General features: G+C 44.6%; 1 protein-coding gene and 1 long non-coding RNA gene across 2 annotated transcripts in view; one reads left to right on the top strand and one right to left on the bottom strand.

Annotated features, from left to right (window-relative positions):
- Positions 1–2,263, bottom strand: part of LOC147712885 (polymeric immunoglobulin receptor-like) — a 306,547-nt gene extending 304,284 nt beyond the window's left edge. The window contains exon 1 of the mRNA XM_086923545.1: positions 2,207–2,263. Coding sequence (XP_086779671.1) covers positions 2,207–2,249 — 43 coding nt within the window. The 5' untranslated portion in view covers positions 2,250–2,263. The remainder of the gene's footprint in view (positions 1–2,206) is intronic.
- The window catches only part of LOC147712883 (uncharacterized), a 190,239-nt gene that overhangs the window by 25,292 nt on the left and 141,251 nt on the right, over positions 1–23,696 (top strand). The window lies entirely within an intron of this gene.

Below are 23,696 nucleotides of genomic sequence, written 5' to 3'. Positions count from 1 at the left end.
TGGTGAAGAGTGTTGTGAATGGATGTGTTTGTGTGCGTGCATGCATGTATGTATGAATGTTTGGTGAAGAGTGTTGTAAATGGATGTTTTTGTGTGCGTGCATGCATGTATGTATGAATGTTTGGTGAAGAGTGTTGAGAATGGATGTGTTTGTGTACGTCCATGCATGTATGTATGAATGTTTGGTGAAGAGTATTGTGAATGGGTGTGTTTGTGTGCGTACATGCATATATGTATGAATGTTTGGTGAAGAGTGTTGTGAATAGATGTGTTTGTGTGCGTGCATGTACGTATGTATGAATGTTTGGTGAAGAGTATTGTGAATGGATGTGTTTGAAAGCGTTAGTGCATGTATGCATGAATGTTTGGTGAAGAGTGTTGTAAATAGATGTGTTTGTGTAGGTGCATGCATGTATGTTTGGTGAAGAGTGTTGTGAATGGATATGTTTGAAAGCGTTTGTGTACGTGTATGTATGAATGTTTGATGAAGATATTTGTAAATGGATGTGTTTGTGTGTGTGCATGAGTATGTGTATGTATGAATGTTTGGTGAAGAGTGTTGTGAATGGATGTGTTTGTGTGCGTGTGTGCGTACGGGTGCAGGCATTGCTTTGAGTGTTATATGTATGTGTGCGTGTTCATGAGAGTGTGTCCTGTCTGCCCTTCCCTCCAAAACTTACCGGCCGCCACTGTGTTTAATAGCTAGTACTGTATTTACATTGTTCTTCTTATAGGCCCACACATTATGTTCTGGTTTCACACACAACCTTTCCTGGCCACTGTGAGTTCAGCGCCTAGACACCTACGGGTAGTAGTGCACTTTATAAATCTCAATTTCACTTAATCACTTAAGGATGGCCTCCCATTGAGGTGAGGAGGTAATTTTGGTTAAGCCCTCTTCTTTCATTAACTACACTTAGCTACAACTGAAGCATAAAAAGTCATGTCTATCAAGTAAATGGATAACATTTTCTAGACAGAAAAACACGTATACCGCTACTTCAGTGATAATAAATAAAGATTCGACTTGTAAAAAGCCATATTCAGTGCTGAGAGGGACAATCCACATTTTCAAACTGGTTAGTTTCTGTCGTGATTGTGACACTTTGTCAATAACCTATTAAATTCCCCTGCTCTTGCAATTCTACACTAATACAGTCATGCCACCGCCGTAAAAATATACATATTTTCCTCTATCTCCCTGATGCAGTGTCAATCAAACCCCTCCAGTTTACAAATATATTTCATTATGGTTCCTAGCTGCAGATGTTGTGACTTTGATTAAACATTTTTTTGCATGTTATTGTGAAGCAAACTCTAGAAATCGCATAAAGAATATTGTTGAAATATGAAAGAGACTGGAATTCTGCTTTTCTTCTCAGTCAGATTTTAGGAGTCTGCGCATTTTCTGCAGAAAATTAACCAGTTGTGTCCTTTACTGACATTATTTCATGCACTATACAAGTCTGCATCAATAAATAAATAAATAAATAAATGCATCCACAGACACCAATTATGCAAAGGAACCATGCATCTTACAGTTTCTCAGAGCGCTGACAAGTTATGATGGTATCCAGTGCTTAATTTGTACAAGAAAGAGTACTGGTGAGCAGGTGCAATTGAATGTCAGTGCCTGAATACCAGGGCTGCACAGTCCTAAATCCACCTCATGCCTCTTTAATACACTTCCAGACACCTTGTCCCTTTATCTCACTCATGCAGGTTCCTGCTTTCCCCCTTTATGATGATTTATTGCGTCTTTCTCTTCATCCGTCTTTCTGCTTCGTGTGCCTTTTCTCTCTTGCTCGCCCTAAACGGCAGACACAGAAAAATAAGTGCCGGTCCCAAAAAATCACCATCTCAAATTTAGAACCACTCGGTGTAATTAAATGTGGGAGCGCTGAATGCCAACGCTGAATCTTCATGAATCCACTTCATGCCTCTTTAATCCACTACCACACACTCCCTATCCCTGTATCTCACTCTTACAGGTTCCTACGCTCTCCCTTTGTGACAATGTTTCCATCTTTCTCTTCCTCAGTCTTTCCATTTTGTTTATTTTTCCTTCTCTTTTTCTTGGTAACGGTCCCCAAGGATGAGTGCTGGTGGCCCCCACCGGCCCAAATTAAGCACCGCGGGGTCAGGTGAAGCTGTGAGCTAACGACCTTCCGGCCCCTTTCCCTATCAGCAACCTGCCCCTGCTTACCTGGAGCCCAGAGCATGATAAGGAGGAGGGCGGCACCTCGCATCTTCCAGAGCTGGGGTCTGGTGAGTGGATGCTTCTCGGCCTCCTTAGGATGGGCAGCGGCTCCAGCTCGCTGCCCACATCCTTCCTGCTCTCGGTGCAAGGCCTGCAGCGATTATCCTCAGGCTGCAGAACTTTCCTGGAACACTTTATCAAAACAACCGGGAAGGATGACAATTGGTAAACCCGGGTAGATCCAGAGTCAGACGCAGCCGATCCCATGTTGCTTTTCATTGCAGGGGAGACCTAGGTGGTCTGTTGACATTGAAGTGTCATTGGCATCGTTGGTACAGATCTGTTGTGGAAGAGAATGAGGACCCAGATGGGTCGACCTGAGATATTGGGGGTCTTGTGTTGGGTGACGATGACTTGATGGACCCCTTTGGTGTGCTGCGCCTCCCTTTGGAAGCCCCCTGCCTCCACCAGAGTGGGAGAGGGTCTCAGCTCCCTCTGGCCCATGGCTGGCTGCTTCTATGAGCCGAGGCCCTCAAGGACTGGCGTAGAAATGCTGCCTGCTCCAGGGGTATATTGTCTGATCTTTCCTGCCTTCACTTCTACAGCAACACGCTTGAAAAATCGCTTGAGAAATCCACCGCCAGGCTCGGGTTCACTCCCCAAACGGCAACAATAATCATGAGCTTCAAGTGCAGCTGCCACTGTCGACGCGGGAGCACCCGAGCTTCCCTCCCTTCCAATAGTCTGACTCGTAAAAAAAAAATGGAATCCACTGATTTTGGAAGTCACTTCATACAATGCTTTTCTAAGTGCACTGTTTTGCTTTGTGTCTAGGCACAATGTAAAATTAAATCACGTTATCTGGCGTGAATAAAGTGAAAAGAAATATGGGTAGGACTTGCAAAATAGAACTTTGAGACAAACAACGTACTAATATGTCAAATAAAAATCTCAGGGCCACACAGGCTTCCCACACATGACCGTGATTGCTTCCATTCTAACCAGCTGATGTCCTAGCCAGGCCTTTCCCAAGGCAGCGACCCTCGGAGAGATGCTTCTTAAAATCCGTGATCATAAAAAAGCTTTTAGGTAACACAATGAGGCTTTCAATATAATTTAGGAGAACAAGATGTACTTAATATTGATGGTCCTGCACACACTGTAAATAGGACGACGGTTTATTTTATTTCGTTTTGCTAGAAAACAAGCAGGCCAACGCTTTAGGGTGGGGGTTTTAAAGATCATTGTTCAGTCTTCATATGGATTCATTATTTGTAGAACTACAAAGAACAAGCATTGGCAAAGCCGATAGGTCTAAGTTTTATATGCTAAGGCATGCACTGTTCAAATATTAGAGCGAGGCAGTTGGGATGGAGCCAGATGGAGTGAACAGACATGGAAATAGTTGTAAATTAGTGCCTCTTGCAGTTCAATTCAAAAACACGATTGGGTGCGGAAAGATACATTTAAACCGCCAACAGCATTTGGTGAGAGGTTAATACTCTAAGACAGGATTGGCAAAGTCTCCAACCAATGGCTGAAAGAGGCTGGTTTAACAAAGCCAATGGTTGAATGGGCTAAACTACAACCCACTCCGTATTTGTGAGTAATAGATCTATTTGACGCCTCAGATCTAAACTGTAATGATCAGGAACACTTTTGAAATACGGTTTTCTAAAATCTTGGTTCGGTTTCTTCTCCCTATCACAGTTTGAACGCCCACATTGCATTCAGCAGCTATGCACTCTGAGGTGGCCTCACGTGATTTTAGTGGCATTTTGGAGGAAAATCTAAAATGATGGCATTAATAAATGAAATAATGAACCTTGTTTTAGAACGTGCGCGTGGTACTTCAGTATCCATAATTAGAAGGGCCTCATCTGCCCCAGTGCACGCAGCCCTCTGATGATAGATAGGGCCAAGTTGCTGGTCACCATGATTCAGCAGCAAGTCTGACAGGAAGAAACGAGAGACAGGAAATCATCTGCAGGACGTTGTTATTGAAAAACACGCACGTCTCAAGTGCTTCTTGTCTTACAAAAAATATCTACAGTGCAAATCCAACTTTAGTCTCGCGAATGGTGTGTAAATCCTCTCAGAGTATACGCATCTTGTTTCTGGGGGTCTCCGTTGCACAGACCAGGCCTCACAGGTTGCTTCCAAGCATTTCCCGCTTGGTAACCTACTCACCTGACTAGCCTAAACCCAAATATATTTGCCATTCTGTAGAAATATTAATACCGTCTCATACCCATGCCGCTCTCAACAACTACTCTCTGGGGATAGTTCCTTAGCTCCCCATCCCAGACAGAACAGACCTACTTTTCTTTCTCTTGGCTTCCCAAAGTTGGACTCTTAGTCCAGGTTCATGTGCTCCCATCCAGTGAGCTAAAAACGATCCACCCCCACCCCAGGCCCATGCAGGGGCAAAAAATGTTTTGAATGAGGCCTTGGTCTTGCCAACTGAGAATGTCAGGTTCCCCAAGAAATCCTTAAAATGGAACTGGAGACACATCAAACCTGCCACCTGCAACTGACCAAAGTGGGGACCCCGACTTCACTTCCCAAGACCCACAGACATTCTGCCAAGTACTCTCTCTTTGTGGTCGTCCTAAGAGACCACGAATAATGAACCAAAAAGCAGGAGAGCGGGTGGGCTTCCAAATTGGCCGGTCACAGCTTGCAAGATGCGTCAGAGGTCCTTATACCGTGGTGTAAGGTCATACTCACTGTTGTGTTGGCGCACACATTACAGCCACGGCAGGTTTGCTGTCCCGTAAACACTGTTACAATGGAAAGGGAATACTCAAGGTATTTTCCTGCTGCCAGAGCCTTCTGGTTCATTGGTGTCGTGTATACCAGTGTAAACGATGCAGGCTGGACAACAGTGGCACACAAACTGCCTACGAATGATTGCAATTGTGTTTTATGACAGCTGATTGTAATTACTGCAGACTACATAACATCTACACACCCTAGTGGCCTTGGTAGAACAGTCATAACAGACCGCAACTGCTGCAGCATCAGAAAACCTCAACCAACCCACCTAAACTAATTTACTTAGTTAAAAATGAACAGCAGTTAATGGCCAAATAGATCTGCCACAAATAGCAGGCACCTTGGAATACTGTACTGTGGTCCATCCCTGCAGGTTCTGACCATCCTACCAACCTGGATGTTATGTTAGTTGGATTTGTGGAGCGCAACTTATCACTCGGAGGGTATCCAGGCACTGGAGCAGGTGTGTAGGTCATCTGGTGGAGGTTAGTTGAAAAGCTAGGTCTGCAAGCTCTTGTGGACCAACGAGGCCCTGATGTGTGGACGGAGGTCGTTCCTTGCTTTGGGTGCTATGTAGGAGAAGGCTAGGCCACCCATTCTGCTTTTGCAGAAACGGGGTGTGTGTGCGAGGGAGAGTGAGGCTGAGCGTAGTAGTCTGGTTGGTTGTTGGAAGTGAAAGCAGCAGTTGAGGTATGTTGTTCCTATGTTGTGCTGTGCCATGTATGCATGCTGGGGGAGTTTGAATTGCCAGCATTTGTGTATTGGCCGCCAGTGGAGTTCTCTGAGGAGTGGTGGGATGTGTGTGAATCAATACAAACATGTCATAATCATAATCACAGCGAGGGAGTGTGTAATACAGATCGTCCAGATAGAGCTCCTGCTGTTGCCATTTCTTTTCCCCTGTGTCTGCCTGTCTTTCCCTCCTACTCTCCCAAGCCTTAAACAATGGTCAACCAAGAGCTGCAGTCAGCACTGCATGTAGACTGAAAGCCATAAACAAAAAACACACACCTATGATAGGACCTGATCCAGGGCCGGTTTTAGTGCAGTGTGACTGGTGTGGCTGCACTGAAGGTTGACCTGGTGGGGGGACACTGACCTCAAGTAGGGGTGCTATGTTTAGCAATAACTTATGATTTAAAACCAGCGGATGCAGAGTTACTTGTGCATCCAGGTTTCAGGCAGCAATAGAAATGTCAAGATAACTCCTGTGATTCATTTTCCTACTAGATAGAGAGTTCGGAGTTGTGTCAAGTGTCAGATTTGACTCACCATAAAGTACCATAGAGGGTTTATATGCCTGCTGCAAAGAACAGATCTGTATTTAAAGTGTACAGCTGAATGGAACGCTTTAAAACAAATGAAAGGTATGCAAGATAGGGGCGAGATAAGGTGCCCTTTTGCCAGGTGATAGTGAGTGAATCTGAGGAGAATGTCATGGGGGTGGTGTGTGCTAAAAAAAGATTGTCACACTGGGCGCTACCAGCTCTAGAGCCATCCCTGTCCTGCAGAGAATATTATAACTGCCATGTTACTATCTGTCTATCATACTTCTTCCCCATGTCAGACCAATAAGCAATGCACCACAAGAGAAGCACAACACCTCTCTGGTCACTCTTGCACAGTAACAAAGCGGGTTCACATCAAACACAACACACTTTCAATCAAGCTTGCTGCACATCTGATAATGCACTTCAACAACCTGCACCATGATGTGAAGCAGTATACAAATTTAAAGTGCAATACAAACATATACAAAGGGTAGCGTTTCCAGAATTTGAGGGTTTGGTAATTCACTTCACCCACCCTCAGGAATGAGATACCCAGGGCTTTAAGTGGACCAGAACCCTCCGGAGCTCAGACTCTGTAGTAATTACAACCAGACATTGAAACAGGTCCTTATCAGACCCTTTAATCATGTCCTTAACTTTGGTGGCAAAACATTTCTGAACAATGATGGCAGTGATTTAGTTCCTGTTTATATTTCCCATGTTTTACTTAATCTTGCATTCCCAAGAGTGTTAGCTATTTCCAATATGTTGTGATTCTGTATGCCTTTTGTCATGCAGTGGTGGCTGTTACCCTGAATAATTGGTAGGGCAACTCCTGACCAGCAATACCTTTAAGGTCAACACCAAACCTGTCAATCATAGCTCGTTATAAACTGTGTTTCTAAAGAGCCATGACTCAGAGCTCTAGACTTGAGGCTAAAGGCAGTGTGAGTTTCTTACAGTGCTTGTCAGTGGGTCATAAGATTAATATTTTTTTAAATGCACTTATCCACTGCATGCGCTGGCTCACCTCCTCTGGGCCTCCACTCCCCGTGCTTCCAGTCTGTGGGCGCTGGTCTGCAGGAATTCTCCGCACCAATCCAGACGCTGCTCTCATGCTGCCGATAATGTAGCATGCGGGCAGTGCCAGGATGATTTGGAGTGGGCTGCCTCAACTCTCCCTCAGACACTAGGGGCCTCTGTCTGCTCTCCCCCCAGCTTAAAAGTTTAAAGTGTGCATGCCAGGCTGGCCGTTGCAAGACAGCCAGCCAAAGTGACATGCACACTCTAAACTGGAGTATTGGAGCATTGGCCCGTCCTAATGGATGGGTCAATGCTGTTGCAATGTAGCATATTACTCTTGTAAAGTGCATACTTTGTAGTGAGTGACCTCCAGGTGTTTATAAAGGGCTACGATTGAGAATTCCGGAGTTGTGGGTGAACGTAGTGCAAGTTTCTCACAGAGCCTGTAAGTGGGAAAAAAGTGTTTAGCATACATGGTCCTCCATTACTTGGCCTCACTACAGAGCACACAGAGCAATCGTAACATATTCAAGTAGCAGTTGTGATTTTGTGCAAATGTGTGTGAAGGAGGTACACAGTTGTTAAGATATTGACAAGGTGAAAGTGCAAAGAAAATGCAGTACTTACACGTGAGTTGGTGCATTGTCACAGTGGAGGTGGTGAAGTGAAGGTGATGAGAGAAAGCGCTTTGAGGAGAGAGTGAAAAGAGGGTGCTGAAGAGGAAGAAGATGAGGTGTAAGATGCAGATGGACAATATGTGGAGAGTAAAAGGGTGTACGTGTCTAACATAGAGTGAACATATAGCGAGTGATTGAGATACTCTGAAAACTACAACCCCTTCCACAGGCCTTAGCCATGTTTAATTCACAGTGTCACATTTCTTTGCTAAATTATTTATAACAAATCATTATTGTTATTTATCTTAAATAACTAACAGCCGTTAACAAAGCCAATAGCACTGTCTGGTTTTAGATGTATGTCAATTGTATTATTTATTTAGATGCAATGATAGACTGCTCAGAGAGGAACCAAAATACCTTTGGGAGGCACATCATCGAAATGACAGACATTTAGTTTATGAGTTTAAGCCACACCTTTAATTACGCCAATTTTAGAGACCACCCTCCCATACTTTTTCTATCCCACTTTTGGAAATTTCCCTTTTTGCAGGGTTATCCCCGAACTTTTTGCTCCTATTTTTCCCTGACCTGTTTGTGTTGGTTTTAGGACTCTGGGCACTTTACCATTTCTAATCAGTGCTAAAGTGCATATGCTCTCTGTATAAACTGTGTTTTGAATTGGTATTTTCCATGATTGATTTATTTGATTTCTGTGTCAGTCCCTAGTAAAGTGCACTGCGAGTTCCAGGGCCTATAAATCAAATGCTGTTGGTGGGCTGCAGCACTGGATTGTGCCACCCACGCAAACAGCCGATAAAGTGTTACTCTGGCCTGCCATTGCAGAACCTGGGTACAGTCTAGAACTCACTGTAGCATTATCCTGAACGAGGGTAACGTCCCCAAACGCACTCAATAAAGAAATTGTAAGTCTGATGTAATTTGTGTAATACAAAATAAAGTTTTATTCCAAGTTCTTTTAGGTTATATTTTCATTTTCTTTTCATTGTAATCACATCCAAACGTTTTATATCATTGTTCTAGATACATGCCCAATGCATTTCGGGCTCTAGGCCCTTCTTCAGGGGCTCGAAATTCTGTGCAAACAAAGGAAATATCAATCAATATATACCATTGCAAATCATTAATGCATTATATATACATTTCATATCGACTGTAATGCATTGAGACTCACTAATGCCTCATAAAAAAACGGTTTGTACATGATGTATTCAACGTTCACCAGTTCATAAACATAAAGCTCTTGATAATGTTACCATCATTTTCAACAGTATACAAACATAGGAAGAGTGCAATGATAACCGAAAAAATATGTGAAAATGAGTACCTTCAAATGAATCTTATGTGTGTTTTTCATGACCACGGGAGGGTCGTATACATGAATGCGAAACCCGGCGGATTCTGCAAGTGTAAAAGAATAGCCACGGTCTTGTAAGTAATATTCTAAACTACTGAGTAATATTCTAAACTACTGAGTACGAAATACACTGAGGACATGTTGTCCAATCTTTATACACATCCATACCTCATGATTTAGGAATAGAAGCCGTGGAATCTTTCCTCATGCTTACAGACATGGATCAAAATCTAATGATATTCCTCATGGAATTATTAAATTTCACGCTTTACCACAGCTATTTCAGCTGGAACAACGAGTTTTTCATTCAATGCTCGGGTACCGCGATGGGAAATTGTGCAGCACCCGCGTACGCAAATTTGTTCATTTACAGATTCGAACAGGACAACATACTACAGAATAAAAATTGGACGGATAATCTCATCTTGTACAAACGTTACATCGACGATATTTTCATTTTATGGAAAGGATCGGAACAGTTACTACTTCAGGCCATATCACAACTCAACCAAATTAACAACAGGATACAATTCACTCATCAGATAGATGCTAAACAATTACCATTTCTGGATGTAATGATAAGCAAGGATCAAGGAAAACTACAGACAAGTGTATACACCAAAATTACCGACAGGAACAATTTACTACACTTCCAGAGTTTCCATCAACATTCTTTAAAAAAACATCTACCGTACTCCCAATTACTCCGTATCAAGCGAATCTCATCAACCGAAGAAACATTTAAAAAAAACATGAAATTGACCACAGAAAAATTCAGAGAGCGGGGATATCCCCAAGGCATCCTACAAGAAGCAATGGAAAAAACAAACAAAGTAGCGAGAGAGACTCTACTAAAAACCAAAGACAGCAGTACTTCTCAAGAAAGAATGGTATTCATTTCTAAATACTCCACAGAGAGTTATGACATCAAAAGAATTTTGTTGAAACATTGGCCGTTATTGTCACTAGAGGAAGACTTTAATGGTATTTTTTCTTTACCACCGAGGTTTGCATATCAGCGTTCTAAAAACATCAAGGAGCTATTAAATCAACGCCAAAGCGATTCTACAGAAACTTATAAAGGAACGCTACCTTGCCACAACTGTGGCAATTGTAATGCCATTATAAAAGGAAAAGAGATCCGACACCCCAGTCAAGGAACGCCTATAAAACTGAAAGTTAACGCGACATGTGACAGTTGAAACGTCATATATATGATTAAGTGCCCGTGTGGCCTAGCATATGTTGGCAAAATGGAAAGAAAAATTAAGACGAGATTAACAGAACACAAGAGTAATATACGAACCAACAATGCTAAATCTCCTCTGGCAGCACATTTCAACGCGTTTAACCACACAGTTAGTCAAGTAAGATTTTTAATCTTGGAACAGCCAGCAATTTTACCGGGGAGAAATAACAGCCAACATTTGTTAAGAAGGGAGATATCCTGGATGACCCTATTGAACACCATTCAGCCGAAGGGACTCAATGATCGCAGTGATTTAAATTGTTTTTTGTGATATGTTTGACATTAACAAAAGTTCTATAATCCATTGTTTATAACAGATTGTACCAAATTACCACACACAATTTATGAGTCCGTTTTCTAGACTTGTGCAGAGTTGTTTTCTGATGAAATGTAAATGTAACCATGATTTTTACGTAAAGAAAGGATGTTTTTTGGAATCTTACTTTTCAATTCAATAATATATACGAAACATTGAGAATCACGTACATCAGGGTATTTAGTACACCATTTGCGTTTTACACCCTTTTACCATTTCAACTTTTATGCCGATATATATCGTGAGAGTCACTCCTTTGACCTCCGTTACTTTATACCAATAATGGTATTGTTAATTTAATTTTCGCACACCATTCTAGTTTATATGCGATACTATCACAGTCTTTCTTCTTTCGCACATCTTGATACCTAAAACGGGAGTCTACCTTCGTTACCCATCACGACCGGACGTATTTACTTCCGGACGTTTACGCATCACGTACACTTCCGGGTCACGCTCGGTTGAGGCTATGGCGGCGCTGGACGCTAGAACTTGGTAAGCTACGCTACTCGCGATCTACTTAGTTTAAAATACTGCCATTGAGTAGTTTAGAATATTACTTACAAGACCGTGGCTATTCTTTTACACTTGCAGAATCCGCCGGGTTTCGCATTCATGTATACGACCCTCCCGTGACCGTCAGGATACTATCCAAGGTATGATCCTTACACATTTTAACACATCTCATAACGACAAATTACGTCTATCGTAGTGTGTTTACTGGTATTCCTGTTATTCTTTTAGATAAAGACTCGTGATTGAATATTCCACACGTTTTCATGAAAAACACACATAAGATTCATTTGAAGGTACTCATTTTCACATATTTTTTTGGTTATCATTGCACTCTTCCTATGTTTGTATACTGTTGAAAATGATGGTAACATTATCAAGAGCTTTATGTTTATGAGCTGGTGAACGTCGAATACATCATGTACAAACCGTTTTTTTACGAGGCATTAGTGAGTCTCAATGCATTACAGTCAATATGAGATGTATATATAATGGATTAATGATTTGCAATGGTATATATTGATTGATATTTCCTTTGTTTGCACAGAATTTCGAGCCCCTGAAGAAGGGCCTAGAGCCCGAAATGCATTGGGCATGTATCTAGAACAATGATATAAAACGTTTGGATGTGATTACAATGAAAAGAAAATGAAAATATAACCTAAAAGAACTTGGAATAAAACTTTATTTTGTATTACACAAATTACATCAGACTTACAATTTCTTTATTGAGTGCGTTTGGGGACGTTACCCTCGTTCAGGATAATGCTACAGTGAGTTTATAGGACCCCAATACTCAGTGGGGCACACCAAACAGCACCTACCTACTTGAACAAACATATTACTTTCTTCTTGAACCAGGAGTGCGATCGTTCCAATTTTTCAAATTACAGTCTAGGACTGCCATGTCAACTTGGGAAGTGCACACACTTGCCAGTCCCTAAAGGTTTCCCTTTTCTACATGTGAGTCGCCCCTAAGGTAGGCCCAAGGTACCCCCATGGGAAGGGTGCATTGTGCGTGAAAATTAGGACAAGCCCTGGTGTGTGTGGCATGTCCTGACAGTGAATTACAGACTACTTCGTTTTTCACTATTGCATGGCTACCCGTTCCCCATAAGCCAAAGTGGGCAGTTTGATTATAACATCCTATAATCCTAACTGACCCAAGGAACACTGTAGAATTCGAGTTTAGTATGCCTGAACTCAGAATGATAAAATACATATATTTTTTTTAAATCTGTTTTTATTGTTTTCATTCAAAACATCAGCAAGAAAAACAAAAAGCAAATAATCACATGGTGCAGCTGATTTACAGAACCTTTGACACATATCACTTTTGAAACCTGCGGCAATCTGGCTACCTTCAGTTATACCCCTCAGCAGTTCACCCAACACAGGTCCCTTACCCATCCCCAAGCTTCTCATCTGAACTATCCTCATCAGACTCAGGTATTGGCTCACATATTTCTCCCCGGTATGCATTCCATGCCGCCCATATTTTGGTCCATATCTGGGGGCATTTCCGATTTATGTAGACTGTCCTTTCAGTCATCATAGTAAGATCCATATCTCTACACCAGGCCGCCAGGGAAGGCAGTTCCACTGCTCCCCATTTCTGTGCTATGTTCCGTTTCGCTACCATGAGACCCATCGTGACCCATGTTTGCCCAGGACGTGTAAGATCATTGGGTTCCCACGTTTTGAGTAAGCATCTGCGCGGCTCCGGCAAAAGTGACACTCCCACTGTCTGTGATATTGTTCGCAGCACCGTCCGCCAATAGTCCGCTATAAAATACATCTTTTTGTGAAGTTGGTTTTAACATTCTGTGTTTGAAAATACCACTTTTAGAAAGTAGGTATTTTCTGACCTAACCATCCAGCCTGTCTCTGCTAGCTTGTTTATTGAATGTCTGGTTTGTGAGTGACAGGGGTTGGGGGAGACTCCAGGAGAGAGGGTGAGTCAGCACACGGCTGAATGGACCTATCTGCACATAGATGGGTGGGAGGAGCCGCTGTGCCTGCCTTCCACAATGCTGGCTCCACCTCCTGTGGTTCGTCTGATGACCCTGGCCTACACTGACAAAAGAAGAAGGTGCACACCGGTAGAATGCACCTAGAACTGGTTTGACTTAGGTACAGAACTCTCTGCCTTCAGAGGACAAAGGATTTGCTAGTATAAATATTGGGGCCCAGACCCCGGAACTTTAGAACTCTTTTGGGATCAAGAAGACTGCCAAGAAGAAGAGCCAGAGAAGCTGTAAGGAGGGACTACCACTTTGCTGTGTGCTTTGCCATGTTGGCCTGCAGTGGCTGCTTCTGTCTTGGGTAGTGAAAGGACTGGACTGAACTTTCTGCAAACTACTTTTGTGAGTTTATCCAAGGGCTTGAGGTAGAGCTTGCCCCCTGTTCAAGAAGTCTCAGGAACAGCAAAGAGTTCAAGCTCTTCTGCTCTCAGCACTGGTAACTGTGTGTTTTGTGCTGCAACAGAAGAAAAGCAACTTGATGACGTCGGTGACAACGCTGCCGACTCCGTGTCCTGATGGCACCACAGAGGGCACCGCCGCAATGCCGCACTGTGACCCTGGTCTCACCAACTGCGCCTGCTGATGGCTCCACGAGGCCCCTGCTCGTACTGCGACCTGAGTGCACCGCACGCTGTACCACTGCACTTCACACCACAGCACCCGATGCCTGCCGACGCCTACCGCGACCTGTGGGCACCGCACTCCACACCGCCTCACTCACTTCACCATGATGCCATGGTATCCCGATGACACCGCTCCATGCTGGATTCGATGCCGCTGCTTGCACCGTGGTTCGAGGGTACCACTCGTAAAGTTACATGAAGCACTGCCCTCATTCCGCACCGCAGCGTTGGCCTACCAACGCCGGTGCCATCGACTCCAGTTCATCAGCCGATGACAGCGCTTCAGCAACGAGGGCGCCGATGCCTGCACCATGACCTGCCAGAACCATGACGAGCACCACCTTCATCTCACACCGTGACCCTGGCCTCACTGATGACGCCACCTGATGCCGCCACCTGATGCCGCCACCGAGCCACTACTCGCACTTGACCTGAGGCCACCGCACACTGCACCGCTGCACTTTGCACAGCAGCACCCGACGCCTGTTGACGCCAGTGCTCCTGACTTCAACAGAGTGTGACTTCGAGGGCCCGACGACTCCTACCCCGACCTCCGAAACCGACGCCTGCGGACGCCGTGCTTTTGGAAGCTCAACGAGAGGTCACCAACGCCCTGCATTTCTAAAAGGTACTGTTTACGGGTCTTCCCGACACCGTAGCTGGCCCGCAATGCTGCGGTCAGCCAAAACTGTTTGGATTTGATTGCTCACAACTCCATGATAGCCCCGGACTGAGCTATCGACATGGAGGAACTGTGTTTCATGGTTGGTGGATTTTTATCATTTTGGTCTTGTTTTAAGAATATCAAAATATTGAATATTTTTCTAAATATCCTTTTGTAGTGCTTACCATGTATTACTGTTGGTTATGTGTAAACGCTTTACACACTGCCTCTAAGATAAGCCTGACTGCTCGTGCCAAGCTACCAAGGGGGGGAGCATCACTGGGATAAGCTTCCGGCCCACTTTATATCCATCTCCGACAACCTTCGTTTTCGTAGAGAATTAAAAACATGGCTGTTCTCTAATAAAATGAAATAGGATCCAGGTAGTGGAACTGTCTGCAAGCGCCTTGAGACCTAACAGTGATTTGTGCGCTATATAAGACTTTTTGACTTTGACTTTGACTTTGATCAGGGGCTATTTTCGGAGTGTAACTCCCTTACCCTGACTAGGAAGTCGACGCTGCTGCTTCTCCGGAACCGACGCTTGCAGACGCTGTGCTTTTGGAAGCTCAACGAGAGGTTGCCGACATCCTGCATTTCTAAAAGGTACTGTTTAAGGGTCTTCCCGACACCGTAGCTGGCCCGCGATGCCACTGTCAGACGGAACTGTTTGGATTTGATTGCTCACGATGCTGTGATAGCCCCGGATTGAGCTATGGACATCGAGGAACTGTGTTTCAAGGTTATTTTGATAACTGAAGATTTTTAAGTACCGTATGGTGGATTTTTATCGTTTTGGTCTTATTTTAAATTTATAAAAGTATTGGATATTTTTCTAAATAGGTGTGGAGTCCTTTTGCAGTGCTTACACTGTATTTCTGTTGGTTATGTGCAAACGCTTTACACACTACCTCAAAGATAGCTTGACTGCTCGTGCCAAGCTACCAAGGGGGTGAGCGGGGGTTATTTTAGGAGTGTAACTCCCTTATCCTGACTAGGAAGAAGGGTCCCTTTTTGGACAAAGATGCAAGCCTTTGCCAACTAGAGACCCTAATTTCTAACACCCACTTAGAGCCCTGAAGATAGCTCAGTATTATGACTCTCCCCGTCACTGAAGTGCTCCAAGAAAGAACCTGCATCTCAATCCCATGCATCTTGAAAAGCTGAAATGCAATCTTCTGCATTTAGCTCCAATGTAGCGCACCTTGTTCACTGAATGCTGCCTATTCTGGAGTTGTGAAAAGAATATGCACTTCTCATAAAGGGCATCAACTATCATGGCTTCCAGTCTAACATCACAGAAGCCTTCTCCAATTTATTCGGCCACATACATTTAATACACAAAAGGAGTAATTGTGTGTGTTACCATGTAAGCAGTGCTGGCAGCTGTGGCCACGCCCCTCTTCCTTTTTACCCAACAAGAAGAGTGTCTGTGAGGTTAAGCAAAGACCAGCTTGACAGACACTGTCCTTCTTCAGGTCAAGCAGCCAGGAGCTGTACCAGTGCTAAATGCGCTGGAGCATGGCTGCCTTAACTGAATTTTGCCAAATCCTCAGATCAATCAATCACTCAATCTGAGATTTATAGAGCACGCGGCTACTTCAACCGAGCTGTCCCAGCACTAAGTTGCAGATTCATGGCGGGGGTAATGAGAGGGTCAATCTAAGGCAAGCTGAAAAGCCAGGTTTTTAGGGCCTTCCTAAAGGCCTGTTCTGACTTCATCATGCGAAGGTGGGGGGGGGCATTGTATTCCAGAGTTTCACAGTTTTCACCTTGAACGCTCTTCCCCCTATCCTGGCCTTAATGAAGCAGGGAACCCTGAGTAGCCACAGGTGGATTGATCTCAGGGCCTGGTCTTGTTGGTATCTTTGTAATCTCTGCCTCAGATAGCCCAGACCCTGATCTCTGGTGGCTCTGAGCGCCTTAAACTCAATCCTCCTATTGACCGGAAACCAGTGGAAGGTGCCGTGAATGTGGGGTGATATGATGGCAAAATGGCATTTTCCTAATTATTGTGGCCGCTGTGTTTTGAATAATTTCCAACCTACAAACCAGGTAAGCTGGAAGCCCATGGTAGAAAGCTATTGGAGTAGCCAGCTGGGAAGTTACCAGGGTATGGACCGTAGTCTTCCTGCAGAACTCTGGCAGGAAGTGACAACATTTTCTCAATGCTCTTAACTTCCAGAAGCATAAAGAGGAGACATGTTGCACCTGAGATTTACTAGAGAGTTAGTTATCAAATTTAAACCCCAGATTTCTGGCTGAATCCACCAGGATTGGTGGTGGTTTCAGTTGTGAGGGCCACCATAGATTAGAGGGTGGTGGTGCTGCCTGGCTGAATAATAAGACCTAATTTCTCTGTATTTACAGCAGGCCGAGATATTTTTCTGGTATTGCTTAAAATTGAGAAAGACAGCCTTCGAGTGTTCTTTAAAAGAGAACACCAGCTGAGTGTCATCAGTGTGAGAGACTACACTCACACCCCATGTCTCAACTAAGGTTGCCAGGGGAGCCAGGTATACATTAAAAAGAAGCGGGCTCAGCGCTGAACCCTGAGGTACCCCACAGACAAGGGGTTTCTGGGTGGAGAAGTAGGGGCATAAAAATACATATTGTGAGTGGTTCTCCATGAATGATTGGAGCCAGTTCAAGGCAGTACCCTGCACTCCTACCTGTCTCCGTCTCTCCAAAAGAATCAAGTGGGCCACAGTGATGAAAGCTGCTGACAGTCAAGCAGCACCAGCATAGCTGAGACGCCCCGGTCCACAGATTTACAGATGGTTTCAGCAGTGGCGGCTGGTGACATTTGAAAGCGGCGAGGCAAAAAAATTATTATGAGTGACCTGTAATGAGCGAACACCACAAGTGAGTCCAAGCATTATAAGGGGTTTTGGAGGAGTTCTCCCACTAGAAATTTGGGAAAAAAATTATGAGCAAATGGCACATTTTCAAGCACATTTGAGAAAGCAAGAAGGTTGAAAAGGCAATTGTGAAAGTGTAGTTATGGCATTAATAAAGATATTTCATATGAAGAGTTACAGAGGTAGGAAATGGTTCTTAGGAAAAAAATGGAGTAAAGTGCCTTAGAGGTACAAAGGGTACTTGAGTGCTCCAGATAATATCTGTGATTAATCTGAGGGTGTAGGAGACACTTTACTGCAACCACTGAGAGTGATTCTGTTGCAGAGCTGACAGAGTCCCTCCTTATATAGGTATAGAGAGGAGAAAACACCTGAGGAGAGCTGGATGCAGGAATATCTGAGAGAATGGAGCACCAACTGCTGTCAAACGGGGGAGGAGGGGCAGATTATTGGGCCATGCATGGATTGCAGGGTCGATGAGTTGGGGTACAGAAGAGTGTACAAGTAACATACTTGAAAGAAAGTACCTGAGTAGTGTGATAGAGAGATAACACCTGAGGAGTATAGAAAAGAGGGCATGTCTGTTGCCAGTGGAAGAGCTGTAACCATCGTGAAAATTATGTATGTTCTGTATTCAAGAAACTTAGACCCAATTCCTTCTCTCATTCTGTGGTAAAGTGTCACACATAAGTCATGAATATAGTCGCTATTAATTCATGAAAGGCCACACTTAAGCTTACTACAGAAATGATAATGTCATACACAAGCAAACCTGCAATCTTGCCAGTCCTGCAGAAGGAAGGGGGAGGGTTGCAGATGGGTCCATATTCCCAAACCCACTTGCCTTCGAAAGGTCCCCAACTCCTGCTAAAACATTCTTTATAGATTTTCAGCAAATCTGCCCTATTTGTTAATGACGAGACAGCCAACGTGGTTAATACCATTAGATGGTGCCAGGCCCTCGTCCCATGAAGAGCCCACTTCAGTTTGTTAACTAGGCCTTGCTCAACTTGGCCTGGGTCAATGCAGCAAAATAATGTGCATTAGATAATTGATGTTAGTGCGCTTCCTGGAATGCTCATTAAAATATACATATGCAGTCTTCCAGCAAGGTCGTGTTTGTCTTTTACTTTCTGTAACAGCATGTGTCAATATTAGCATGAAATGTTCTGCTCATGAAAAGGTCTGCAGTTCTATTTTGTGTAATGGAAGAGGATTGACATTTTAATGGCTCTGCCATGAAACGGACAAGAGCGTGATTTAGAAGCAAATGTTTCGAATTTAACATGATGGCCACCCTATCCAGGTAAAAGAAATCTCGGAAAAGTAACTATGCAAGTGCACTTTTATCACAAAAGTTCCACGATTTCTCTTTTTTATTTATTTTTATTTATTTAAGTAAGGCAAACAACAAAAAATATAGAGGATTGAAAATACATTAATGCATCAAATATTATCAATTTCATATCGTTGTATACATGTCCTATAGGTATCCTGTTGATATCAATCCAGAGAGAGAACTAAACAAAATCCATCCCATATCGAGTAAGTCCTTTAAATTATATACACAATCTAGATCTAATTTTCGTTATCTACAGCATGGGTTCCCTATACTATACAGATCTCCCTATTTACACTATTTATATCAATATACAGTTTATTTTCCTCAGATCCTTAAGCCCAGCTTATCACCTATTCTCGAGCCATTTAATCATAGGTGCCCATATCTTATAACCTTTGTCCCTGGCTCGCATGCCCTTGATCTCATATAATGCCATTTCCTGAGCCTGTATATTGAGGAGTCGATAAAACCAAGCGAAGTACCTAGGTGGATCCACATCCTTCCAAGCTGTTGCTATCAGCAGCCTAGCTACTGCCACTGTTATAAACACATAATCTATCTGTGATGGTGATAGCCTGTAACGACCGGATTTTCGGACCAGATAGAATCAGCTCACCAAGACACCACCAATCCAGCCGAAACGTAACCACCTCCCTCCTCAGGACCTACTTACCAAGGCACATGGGCACCTACCTGAGGATGGGGAATTATTAATATACAAGCTCATATCATCGAAAACACCACTAAATCTATAAGATTCCTAGGAATACTCACTGATTACTAAGTAATTCCATATTCTCTATCACACTCATACCTTATAGTCTCTCGGCAACTCAGACCCAGACTATGCTACCCTCCTACTCATAGTGAAAGGGGCAGTTCCGATAACTTACCATTACACACTGATCACAATCAGTGCTCGCTCAAGCCACAATCCTGTGGGTATAGGCACTGTATCCCCCCAGTGCTCTCACTATTTCACACATACAAAAGCCACAATCCTGTGGGTATACACATTGACCACGGTCAATGCTCTCAGTAACGCCACTTTCCCTAGTGGCGATCTCATTACACACTGACCACAATCAGTGCTCGCTCAAGCCACAATCCTGTGGGTATATGCACTGTATCCCCCCAGTGCTCTCACTATTTCACACATACACAAGCCACAATCTTGTGGGTGTACACATTGACCACGGTCAATGCTCTCATTAACGCCGCTACACAATGACGATCACTGTCCTATGAATACCTTTAACTCTCTCTCTCTCTCTGTTGGGAAGTTTCTCTATATATCTAATATCTACTGGGGATGTCTCATATACAATTTTATATTTTATGTGGTACACAAGAATGGCCAAATCACAATATGCAAAGGTTATTTCCTGATTTAAGTGCTCCTCTGCTCCTTTACCCGGGCGGGAGACGCATCCGTCCACATAACAGCATCTGACTAGAAGAAAGGTTAACTTTATTGTGAGAAAACAACAGTTACACAATGGTTCACTAAGAACTGGGGTTCCTTTATTACACAATAGTAAATTATAACAACACAATAACTAGCAATCTGGACATAGCCTGAAAAGTAAAGGGAAATAGACACATCCAGGAAATAAAGCTTTATTACTAACACATCCACATATAGCTGACAGGAACTGTAGATAGCTAAAAAGGGAAATGGATTATAACAGACAGCACCCCACTGAAAGAAAAGGGATTAATCAGTGTAACAATACAGTAGGGAATATAGTTTAGGAGATATAGGACAAGATTTTTTTTTTTTTTTTTAAACCTTTATTTATGAATGCACAGTACACAGCGTCTGCCTACAACCCCGCAGGGCCGGCCGCTATGACATAAACGGATGGATGAAAAGTAAATTTGGAGACAGTACGTTGTTAAAGCAATCTCTCGAGACTACATTGTCGGATGGATCATAGCACCATATCAAATAGGATAAGAAAGGTTTAATTTTATGATTTTGTCAAAAAGAACAACAACACACAAACACATGGTATCATACTGGCAAGGGTCGCAGGAGGGGGGGAAGGGGGGAAAGAACGCTAATAAATAAAGGAGCACATATGGCGAGGGGGGGGGCGAGCGCGAGGGATAATGCAAAGGCTATACTGGAAATTGGAAAAGGAACGTCAATCACGGAGAAGAGGGGAGAGGAACCTCATAGTCTAGTGGAGGGGAGCATATGTCTCCGCGGTACGAATTCCACTGAGCCCAGACCCTGGACCATTTCTTGGGACGCCCCCGCGCCTCATATACAGTTTTCTCTCGGAACATGCACCAGTCCATGTTCTCTTTCCAGGCACTGAGTAATGGTAATCTAGGGGAGCCCCAGAGCTGCGCTATATCTCTCTTTGCGACCATGTTGCCCAGAGTAACCCAAAGCGTCTGGGCAGCATTGCAATCCGACGGTTCCCACACATTGAGCAGGCAACGTCGTGCTTCGGGAAGGAGGGGGATCCTGGTGACACGACCCATAACATCATGCACTCTAGACCAAAAGGCTGCAATCATCGGGCATTCCCACAGAACATGAAGGAAGGTACCATCCATACCACATCCACGCCTGCACCGTCCATCCGAAACCAAACCCATTTGTACCAGACGCATTCCGGTCAAATACACACGGTGGAGGATCTTCAGCTGGACAAAACGAAGCCGAGCCGGGATAGCCACCTCCTTAGGGGAGGATACAGCTGACTGCCAGTCCTCGTCATCGAGTTCGAGCCCATCAGCCGTCCAGGAAGCACGAAGTTTCTCAAGTTGGTCAGCCCTGTTGTTGACAAGCTTTTTATATATTAAGGAAATGGTGCTATCGGGGACATGGCCGTCTAGAACACGATCCTCCAAAGGGGAGGACTGCGGGATATCGGTACCAAAGGGAAAGACGGAGGACAGGGCATGTCGAACTTGCATATATCGGAAGTACTCCCTATCATCGAGTCGGTATTCCAATTTCAATACCTCGAAGGATTTCACAGCGCCCCGTGCCCACAGATCCTCCACCTTACTGATCCCAATCATGTCCCACTTCTCAAATCCTTTCGTCTTCCACAGATTGCCCAACCGATCCGAATCATACAGTGGCGTCATACGCGTCAGCCTACCACCCCAGCCCGTGGCCACAGTAGCATCTCTCCATGCCCGCACTGCACACTTCGTCGGGCCTGTAAGGAGTCGAAAGGGTGACTTTGAGTACAGAGCCCTATTAAAGTTGCCACCGGGCAATAATAGTTTATCCAAAGCAAAGGCGGGAGCAGGTTCCGAAGCGTACGTTGCATGGTTGATAGCGCTCAGGTGTGAGGCCCAGTAATAGCGTCTAATATCCGGCAACGCAATACCACCATCATACCATGAGAGGGTGAGCTTGGACAAGGCAATACGGGCACGACCATCCCAAATCAGTTGTCGCTGTAAACTCTCAATCTCACGGAAGTAGCGAGCAGGGACAGGATCGAAAAAATTCTGCAGGGCGTAAAGAAACCGGGGGAGCGACATCATTTTAAAGAGTGCCGCTCGGCCCAATGGGGATAGGGGCAATTCACGCCACCGTCGCACGTCCTGCTTGAGTCTGCGGAGCGGAGCATACAGGTTCCGCTCATAGCGGACCGAAGAGACCATAGAAACATAGATCCCCAAATACTTGAAGCCGTCAGTCGCTACTAATATGGGAAACCTGCGAGGCAGAGGCGGCAACGCCCCGGCTATAACGTAAACACAGGACTTGGTCCAGTTGATGACTAGTCCCGAGTTCTTACCAAAGGACGTAAGAACGTCGAAGAGGACGTTAAGCGACTTTTGAGGGGAAGTAAGATAAAGAAGGATGTCATCCGTGTACAAGGAGACACGATCCTCAAGATCTGGAGACCATCGGATCCCCTTAATAGAGGGTTCCCACCGAAGCCACGCAGCAAGAGGCTCAAGCGCCAATGCGAATAGAAGCGGGGAGAGCGGACAGCCCTGACGAGTGCCACGGCCTAAGGGGAAGGGGTCAGAGCATCTACCATTTACCACAACCTGAGCCAATGGTCGTTCGTAAAGGAGCCTGACCCATGCGATGAAGTTAGGACCAAAGCCAAACTTAGCGAGAGCCGCCCAGAGATAGGGCCATTCGATAGTGTCGAAAGCCATAGTGGCGTCCAAGGAGGCGACCACTGCCGGCTCTGCGAGAATTGGAGCCCTCGCGAGAAGAACACTGTGGAGCCTACGCAGATTAAGGGCCGTGTTCCTATGCGGGATGAAACCGGATTGATCCGGATGGATCAAGTCGCAAATCACCTTCAGCAACCGATTGGCCAGAACCTTGGCCAGGATTTTGGGTTCCGCGTTCAGCAAAGAGATGGGGCGGTAGGAGGTGCAGCGATCACGAGGCTTGCCATCCTTATAAATGACCACTATGGTAGCTAGGCGCTGCTCGAGGGGGAGGCTTCCAGCCTCAACCGCCCCGAGAAACATGTTGCGCAGATGGGCGGCCATCTTGTCCGGACAAAGTTTGTTAAGTTCAATGGGCAACCCATTTGGGCCCATCGCCTTTCCCGAGCGTAAAGATCGGATAGCAAGGGCAATCTCATCGACAGTAAAAGGGGCCTCCAGGACAAGACCATCTTCCTCCGAAACAGTAGGCAGGGCTATATCTCGCAGTAGCAGCCTGGAATCAGCCTCATCTCGATCACTAACAGGCGTATAAACCTTCCGGAAGTGGTCCACAAAGCAATCAACAATTTCACCAGGGTCGGAGACACTCTCACCGGATTCGCGAACAATGACAGGCACAACACGACTCGCTCGTTCAGCCTTATCCAGCCATGCCAGGAGCTTG

The sequence above is a fragment of the Lissotriton vulgaris genome, chromosome 5 (genome assembly GCF_964263255.1).
Source record: "Lissotriton vulgaris chromosome 5, aLisVul1.2, whole genome shotgun sequence".
In the NCBI taxonomy this organism is placed as follows: Eukaryota; Metazoa; Chordata; class Amphibia; order Caudata; family Salamandridae; genus Lissotriton; species Lissotriton vulgaris.
Note: the sequence above shows the minus strand (reverse complement) of the source record. Positions and strands in the feature narration are given on the sequence as shown.